This window comes from Microtus pennsylvanicus, chromosome 11, assembly GCF_037038515.1.
Source record: "Microtus pennsylvanicus isolate mMicPen1 chromosome 11, mMicPen1.hap1, whole genome shotgun sequence".
Classification (NCBI taxonomy): Eukaryota; Metazoa; Chordata; class Mammalia; order Rodentia; family Cricetidae; genus Microtus; species Microtus pennsylvanicus.
In genome coordinates, this window is record NC_134589.1 from 84,997,933 (window position 1) to 85,007,066 (window position 9,134).

Sequence of the window (9,134 nt, forward strand, 5' to 3'; positions counted from 1 at the left end):
GAGGTAGAGGCAGGCTGATCTCTGTGAGTTCGATCGAGACCAGCCTGGTCTACAAGAGCTAGTTCCAGGACAGGCTCCAAAACCACAGAGAAACCCTGTCTCGAAAAACCAAAAAAAAAAAAAAAGTCCATTGTGGCAGTGTGTGCCTGTGACCCCAGCCTGCAGGGAAGGAGGACACAAGAGAAACCTTGGAGCTTGGTGGCCAGCCAATACAGTAAGTGAGCTACAGGTTCAGTACGTGATCCTGCTTCATCAAAAAAGAAAAGCACCCTCTGGAAGGAACTGCTATCCACCCCTGGCCTCCACAAGCACATATACATACACATACACTCCCACAAACTCAAATGCATTGGCAGAATGGGGCATGGTGGCTCCTGCTTGGAATCCCGCAATTCTGATGATGGTGAATTCAAGGCCAGCTGGGAACACTGTCAAAAGCAAACAAAAGAACCACCGATGGAAGTCAATTCAAATAATAATTGGAATGCCAAAAGTCTTCCCCAAACTGAAATCCAAAATACAAAATGCTTCAAAATCCAAAACTTTCTAAGTACAGGCATGATCCAATCCCATAACTAAAAAATTCCAACCATAGACTTTATGAGCAAACACACTGTTTCAAGTGGCCTTCAAGGTCCATGTATGATGCTTACAAAAGACACAAATGTACTTTGTGGTTTTATCCGAGTCCCATCTCTAAGACAGTCTTCTCTCTCTCTCTCTCTCCCTCCCTCCCCATCTCTGTCTCTCCCTCTCTCTCCTCTCTCAATATATATGCAAATACCCTAAAACCTGAAAAACTTCAAAAATCAGAACCACTTCTGATCCCAATCATTTTGTTTTTATTTATTTATTTATTAAAGATTTCTGTCTCTTTCCCACCACCACCTCCCATTTCCCTCCCCCTCCCCCAGTCAAATCCCCCTCCCCCATCAGCCCAAAGAGCAATTAGGGTTCCCTGCCCTGTGGGAAGTCCAAGGACACCTACCTCCCTCCAGGTCTAGTAAGGTGAGCATCCAAACTGCCTAGGCTCCCACAAAGCCAGTACGTGCAGTAGGATCAAAAACCCATTGCCATTGTTCTTGAGTTCTCAGTAGTCCTCATTGTCCCCTATGGTCAGCGAGTCCGGTTTTATCCCAGGCTATTTCAGACCCAAGCCAGCTGGCCTTGGTGAGTTCCCGATAGAACATCCCCATTGTCTCAGTGTGTGGGTGCACCCCTCGCTGTCCTGAGTTCCTTGCTCATGCTCTCTCTCTTCTTCTGCTCCTGATTTGGACCTTGAGATTGATCCCAAGCATTTTGAAAGAGGGTGGCTCAACCTATACAGTCAAAGAAAATCCCCAGAGGTAGAGAGCTGGGAGTGGGGGCAGGGCCTGTGCCAAAGCCGCAACACATTCAAAGGTTTATGGAAAGAAACAGAAGCCCAAGCAACTGGGGAGAGACACAACAGCAATTCGAAGTGTGAAGACCTGTCGTTCAGACAAAGGATGTCCCCTGCCTCTGTGTAAGGACAGCCTGACAGTCTGTGTGGGCTTCACTCGACCCCACGTGAAGAGAAAGGTCCTGCTGGGACTAGTTCAGGGAAAACTGAGTTCCTCATCACAGGATGTAGAGAGACAGGGACGTGGGTTGGTTTTCCCCTGTGCAATGCTGGTGGAGGACATGGTGGGAACTTGAACAGGGAACCCCTGGCAACCCTGCCAATCATCACTTTTCCAGAGCAGGCGTCTAGCGAGCATTCTCAGGAAGGAGTAGAGTCCACAAGAATTACAGAAATAATGTCAGGAATGTAATGATGGGTGGTCCATATCCCAGGATGTGTCTGTGAGTGCCCTACTCCAGGATGTGTGTGAGTTAACCCAATACTCCCAGCGCCTTATAAAGAAAGGGGGTTCTAAAGCAGGGCCTGGTGGTCTATGAACTGAATCCCAGCATGCAGGAGGCAGAGGCAGGAGGATCTCTGTGAGCTGGAGGCCAGTCTGGTCTACACAATGAGTTCCAGACCAGCCAGAGCTACACACTGAGACCCTATCTCAACAAAAGGGAATAACAATCTCATTACAACCCAAAAGATGGGTGTCATCAGTGGGAAAGCCAAGACCTCGTTTTGCCTGGCTCTGGAGTTCACATCTTTACCTATAAGCTTTTCCCACCTCCCATCTGTTCACTATTGAGGATTCTCAATCACACCCCTTGACCAATTTCCTCCTGGGGACCACCATATCAAACACAGAAAATGTCACACGATCGGGGAGACTTACAGCCTCCTGGTGGCCTGGCAGCCAGCAGCAACCGTTACAAAAGACAGTCGTGGTCTGTAGGACACCGAGAAGAAGCATCCTGCCATGAGCCTCTCCCTGAGCAAAGCTGAATTCCACAGTGGACCAAGGAGAAAGCCTTAGAAATGGGCCCAGGGCACCCACAGGGCACCGATGCACCCTTCCCTTGCATCATCGATGTGAGATTCTTTCCTAGTTTTTCTTTTTCTCAGCATTTCTTTAGGGGGAAAAAAAGCACAGTTAAAACCATCTTACAGTGTGAGAGTGCCACGTGCTAGTAAATACAGCTGTTTCGTGTAAAAGCAGTATGGGAGGCAGACACCAGGAACCGGTAAAAGGGTGTTTAGAGAAAGACAGACGGACACTGAACACCCAAAGTCTGGACCACGAATTCCTCATGAGGCTCTAGCCTACCTCTCCTCTAAATAAAGAAATAAAATACATTCTCTATTTAAAGAGAACACAAAGCAGTTTATCAATGAAAAAGATAAAAAACGGTTTCAACCGTAATCCCTTCTGCATGGAACAAAGGCCAACCTGGGTTCAGCTGCTGGGGAAGGACGGAGAGACAGAAGTAGAGAGGAGACCGAGCAAGAGTGTATTAGGCATAGCCCACAGCCCATGTGCAGGCAATGAGCCTGCCTCCACAGGGCTTAGTGTTGGAACAAAATTTAGAGCGAGCATCTTAAGCCATCCAGCTGGACAGAGACTGAGACAAGCAAAGGGAGACACAGCCATAGCCTGACTGTTACAAGACTGTGGAGGCCTCCTATGTGCCAGGTACTGCATAGCACTTCCTAGACACAATCATCTTAATCCTTCCGAAAGGGAATGGGTATTATGCATACTTTACAGCCGGATAAATTGCAGTTGGGTAAATAATCACAGCCACAATGATGAGTGAACAATATGGAAGGCACCATGCAGAGCGCAGCGTGCGGATTGCCTCGGGCCGTGTTCACATCCCCAAGTGACTATAATCTTTGTGTTGCAGGTGTGAGAATGAGGTACAAAAGGGATTAAAGAGACTGCAGTCCAGAGCAGCAGGGCAGCGGCAGAGGTGCAATGGCAAGCATGCATGCCACAGAACAGGACTCCAAACCTAAGCTTCCGGTCCAAAGCTGCCAGAGCCCATGCCCAAAACGCTGTGTGGAGGGTCTAAATCCTTGCCTTCCTGGCCACCAATTTAGGCAAAAGATTCCACTGTCCCCACCCACCCTTTTCACTTTCCTGGGTGTGGTGGGGATGGAGGGTGTGAACTCAGACAACAGACAGAACAACAGAGAAACAAAATAACAGTGAAAATGGGGGTCAGAATAGAAAAACCCAGAAGACTGGCAGAAACAAAACTTAATAATGACCCTACAAATACACATCAATTAATGCCAAAAGAGCAGCAATCAAAAACCACAGCGAGCTCAGGATGCCACTGATGAGTTCCTGATTAGAAAGTCCTGTGGCAGAAGTAGTCAGGCTCCCTGGCTCATTCAACTGGCATGTGCACAGTAGGAGTGTTGCGATGTTGCTAAGCAACGCCTGGCAACCAGACTTCAGAGTGGATGATGCAGTAAGAGTCTTGGGGGGGGGCAACTCTACAAGGCAGTAATTCTAGTTCATGAAATTCATATTTCAGATAGCAGTATCTCATGTAATAGATTACTAGGAGGTAGCCCTTGGGCTCCCATCAAAATGCAAATCTGTAATAGCTCATCTTGCCCTTGTGTTTTTGAGGTTTGTGAGCTTTTTATTCAACATATAGTTGTTAGAAACTTCTTAAGTGCCAGGCACCAGCCTAGGTACGGAGGAGGATTGTGGCAGCTCACAGGTGAACTGTGGATTACATAAGGAAACCACAAAGACTACACCAGAATCCTACTGTTAAGAGGTAGAGCAATCCACAAAGTTGTACGGCACCCTAGAGGGAAGGTGCCCTCCCTACTCTATAGGCTACCCAGGAGAGCCCTGTGCCTCTCTGAAAGGCCACATCACCATGGTTGGTCCAAAGAGGCCACATAACTTGACAGACTGTCCCTGGTCCTCTGAGCTGGCCCTGAGGGCTGGGAGTACCAGAATGCAGGGTTTGGCTGTTGAGCATCTTGGAAAGTCTCCCACTTGACCTCTGGACCTCTGTGGTCAAGTGGGGGAAAGCCTACGACACGGTGTCGGTTTTTATTGGGCCCAACCACCGGCAAAGCTTGCTGTCATCTGGAGTGATGGAGAAAATTAAGTTACCACATTCTCACGTTTCAGACTCTCGCCCGCTCTCCTTCGCAAACAGGAAATGTTTATTTAAATACAGCAGTTTCCAGCATGTTCTGGAGCCGAGTGGAAAAAGCAAAGATGTCCACTCTTGCTCCCACTGCCACCACCTAGCTGTGGGTGAGAGGTGGGCCTAGGCCTGCCTCAGGGCAGGACAGGGAGAAGGGGCCCCACATGAGGGTTCATTTTCATGCAGGCTGAGGCTGTGGTTGGAGAAGAATTACATCTGTGGGTTCCTTTTGTACTCAGAAGGGCAAACGCAACATCTGTTTACCCTGCACTCCCTGGTAAATGTTTTGTCTCAAGCACCGCCATTGACTTCCTCTCCTCCCAGGGCCGCTGTCTTTGCTGCTTGGATAATAAATGACACTGAATTCTCCCCTCCGTTTATTTAGCTTACTTGTGGGTGTTACCTCCTCCTCTAGGAGGGGGAAAACTGTCAGTAGTTTATAAAAGACAGAGGGTTTCCTTTTCTGTGGGATGCGTTGACATTATGAGGGAGAACTTGGAACACAGACAACCCCCAACTCTGATAGCGACCTAATGATGAACAATTCAGACCCCACTCCTAGCCTGAAGTCAAGTCCAAATGGGGACTACTACATCCTTCTCACTTGGACTATCCTTAATGTCATATGACTAGGTGAAACTCTCTCCCTCTCTCTTTCTCTCTCCTTCACAAGAGGCTTTCTGGAGGAAAGTACTGCTTTTTTGTTTTAAAACACAATTTCACCATTTGGGAGAATGGCTCTGCTGATAAAAATCAGTGTCCCATGACAGAAGGACCCCCAGGGGACTTAAAGGGGTCTTCAAGAAAGGTTCCCACTTCCGACTCTTGCCCACATCCTTTAAGCTGGAGTTTTGGGTTTCTTCTCTGTATCCAATGACTTTATGGACAGGGACAGGAATGCTATAGAAGCTTCAAGCAATGTTTATTTAGAGAGAGAGAGAGAGAGAGAGAGAGAGAGAGAGAGAGAATGTGTATGTGACAAATTTGAAATCCTTAGCATGGTATGGCTGCATCCGAGTCCCTGAGAGCCAGGATGGGCGTGAAGGGTTGCTGGTGAGCTGCCCTTGAACCTGAAGTGGCCCAGTCCTGCTTACTCTAAAAGGCCACCTCCCGTCTTAGAGAGGAGATATGAAGTCACCAGAGGCAGCTCTGTCATATCCATGCACTTAAAGCCAAAACCTTACCAGTGACCAAAGCTGCGCCAGATAACCACAGACACGTCAAAGTGGCACCTCTTCTGCCCATGCCTGGTGGTGACCATGACTACAGTAAGGACACCCGTGGGAATGCCCTTCATCGAGGTCTTTATCGATTGCCTCCAGCTGTAGGGCACATGAGATGTTCTAAGTCACCAGGGTCTCTGGGGGAAGTGACTGGTGGCACACGGACTAGTTTTTTGAAAACTTCTGACTAGCCAGAAGAGAGAGAGGCCCACTGCCCTGATCTTCCCAAACTGACAACATGATCCTGACTTTGGGAGGTAGTTTCATGACCCCCAAGAAAGAGAGCTGATGCTAGAGAAAAAATAAAACAATGGCAGTCTATACCAAAAGCAGAGGCAACTGGGTCCGGCCCTGAGACGCAGCCCAGATAGACCCTCCCCTCCCAGCACTGTACGTCTAGAGATCTGGCCCAAACTGACTGGTTCCAAAGAGTCTACCGAGTGGTGAAAGACCTGGGCTTAGAAGCCTGGCAGGCAGCGATTCAAACACTTAACTGCTTACATGACCGAGAATACACAACAAGATGGAACAAGGCAGAGTAACGAGCGTTGCCTATGTAGGGAATTGGACTGCTGGGGAGCTTCAAAGCGGTACCAGGTATACACAAAATGCCACAGGGGAAGCACCCACGAAACATTTGCACAGCTTCCGTCTCACTAACTCATCTGTACCACTCACGCGAGGAGGGGAACCTTAGTTAATACATACCTAAAAATACCATTGAAATGAGATTTTTCACTACTACCTGAATGAAAGTGCGGAGCCTGGATTCCGGCCCTTTTTCCTCTCACTTATATTTGCTGTTTTCTTGGGCAGGTTAGTTTGCACTTCTCATCCTAATTTCCTGATGTTAATGAAGAAGCAGGCCCAGCCCTCCAGGATTCTACAGTTCAAGCAACAGAACAATCACCGCACTTTGAAAACAACAAACAAAAGAAAACATAAGGAAGGCGTTTCTAAGAAGTCTCTGCCTAGACAGCTACAAAGAGGAAAGGGAAGACAGGAGGTGAGGTGAGAAAGGGGTGGGTGGCCAGGGAATTCGGCTCCCTCTGCACTTCTCTTGACCTGAAGAAGGAAGGACTGGGGGAGACCGGTGTGCCTATCCCCAAAACAGGTTGGGAAGAGAGCAACTGGACAGTGCACTGGCTGGAATTCTAACGCACCCACTCCTAGGCTCCAGCTCCCTTCAACCAGGGCTCCCTGCTCCCTCACCCCGCCCCCAACTGTGGACTAACCAGAGCCCACCCCCGAAGTCCAAACTTTGAATTTGGTCTTGAGGATCAAAATGATAAATCTTCCCAAAACGCTGACATAAGAAAAGTAAATATTTGGTTGCACAATTGGGGTTAAAACGAGGGTCAATCCACCCCACTCTCCAAGAGCCTCTCCGCTAGCTGCCAACCCCAGGATCCGAGGCTGAGTGCGGTTTGTAAGATTATAGCGCTAAGTCTCATTTAAAGGGCTGTCAGCATTTCCATTCTCCGGCCCGTTTGGGGAGGCATTTATAACCCAGCCATAAAAAATTCACCCGGGCTGCAACTTGGCATCTCCAAAGCTGCGCTCCAGGCAGGGAGGGTGTTGAGAGCACCCACTCAGAATTCGTCCGGTTCTTCAGAAGTTAAGACCTTCACGTACACTCTCAACTTTCCTTGCAAGGACAGCCACACCGCAGCTGGCTCAGTCTGATCTCCAAGCGGGTCACGGCTTTTTTTTGGGGGGGGGGGGTTAGTTCTCTTGGATCTCTGCAATCGCGATTCCTCATTGTCGTCTAGCTTGCTCCCTCACCCTCTCTTTAAGAAGCAAGGAGCTTGGACCCCATGCACACAACCTCAAACCTTAAGACCACCACGCTTCCCCACCCCTTGCCTTCTATATCAGCTTTCTTCTCCGGAGCTGTCAGTAGATGAGCTCCCAGAGCCCTCACCCAGAGAGGCATTCCCCAGTCCCCAACACCGGGGAACTCGGACTCTTCTCTCCACACCTGCCCAAAGCCACGCCACCCCCAACTTAGCGAGAGTGTCTGATGGCGGAGGGGAAAACTGAGGTCGTCCCCTGCGTGCGGGAGAGGAGGGAAGGACCTGGCGCCCCGAGGGCGACTCCGTAGGAGCGGGGTGGGTGGCCTGCGCGGGCGGGGTGGGTACTCACAGGCGCTCTGCGTTGCGGGGGATGCCCCGGGGAACGGCTCGCAGGCCCAGCCCGTGGCAGTCCACGCTAGCGGCGGAGCAGGTACACTTGGTGGGGCAGGCGGCAGCGGGGGGTCCGCTCAGGACGCTCACCAGTGCCAAGGCCAGCGCCAGGCGGGCGCGCACGGCGGCGCCAGCCCAGGTCCGCCCCGGGGCCATAGTGTGCAAGCGCCCGCGCCCAGAGGAGGCTGCCTGGCGCGGCGGGACACGAGGAGCCCGAGGAGGCGCGCGGGCGGCCTGGGGGGCGGGCGGCGGAGTTGGCGCGGAGGAGGGGCGGGCGCGGCGTTCAGGCGCACGGGGCGCGGGCGGAGCGGGGCGCGCCGGGCGGCGGCAGCAGCTCCATCCGTGGGGCTGGCGCTGCCCCGCTGCGCATCACTCACGGTGCCCAGGTACCGAGCGCCCCCGGGTCCCTCTGGGTCGCCGGCAGAGGTGCGAGCTCAGTCTGGGTCCTGGGCTGAGCGCCGAGAAACACAGCGCCCCGGGAAGTCCGGCTCAAGGCTGGGCTCCGGAGCACGGAGGCGACCAGGGCACGGGGTGGCCGAGAGAGCTGGCCGGCGCTCGCTCTCTCCATTCACTGAGCAGAGCAGACACCGGAGACGCGGGGCCCGGCCCTCCCGCCCCCCCTCCCAAAACACCAGCTCCGCCTCCCATTGGCTGCGCTGCTTGTCACGTCGACTAAGTTGGGAACTTTGCTGGAGCAACCAAGAGCCCGGAGGGAGGAGGCGACAGGGGAGGTAGAGGGACCCAGCTGGGAAGGAAAGGAACTTGGTCTGGCGGACCCCAGGAACGAAACATGAAAATTCACCCATTCTTGGGATTAAAGGATAAAGCTTGTGGCTTTTTTTTTAATTCCCGCACTGAGCTGTCTTCTCAGTCCCAACATGGGAGCATTAGAAAAGAGGCCTGGTTTTTTTAGGTTAAAAAAGAAAAAAAACCCAAGGTTGGACTAAGTGGAGTACTTACCCGAAGTCACACAGCTTCTAGGTATGCTGTGCCCTGGCACATTTATCGATGGAAACTTTGTTCCTACCCAGTCTAGTATTCACTAAGATCAACAAGTACTTCCTATAGGGCTTAGGGGTAGGAATACACTCCACAGCCACCTCTCTCTCTGTCTCTCTCTCTGTCTCTCTCTCTCTCTCTCTCTCTCTCTCTCTCTGTCTCTCTCTCTCTGTCTCTC

General features: G+C 51.2%; 1 protein-coding gene across 1 annotated transcript in view; it reads right to left on the reverse strand.

Moving 5' to 3' along the window:
* Nucleotides 1-8,280, reverse strand: part of Slit3 (slit guidance ligand 3) — a 593,809-nt gene extending 585,529 nt beyond the window's left edge. Inside the window, exon 1 of the mRNA XM_075941332.1 lies at nucleotides 7,917-8,280. Coding sequence (XP_075797447.1) covers nucleotides 7,917-8,113 — 197 coding nt within the window. The 5' untranslated portion in view covers nucleotides 8,114-8,280. The remainder of the gene's footprint in view (nucleotides 1-7,916) is intronic.
* Between the last annotated feature and the right edge of the window lie 854 nt (nucleotides 8,281-9,134).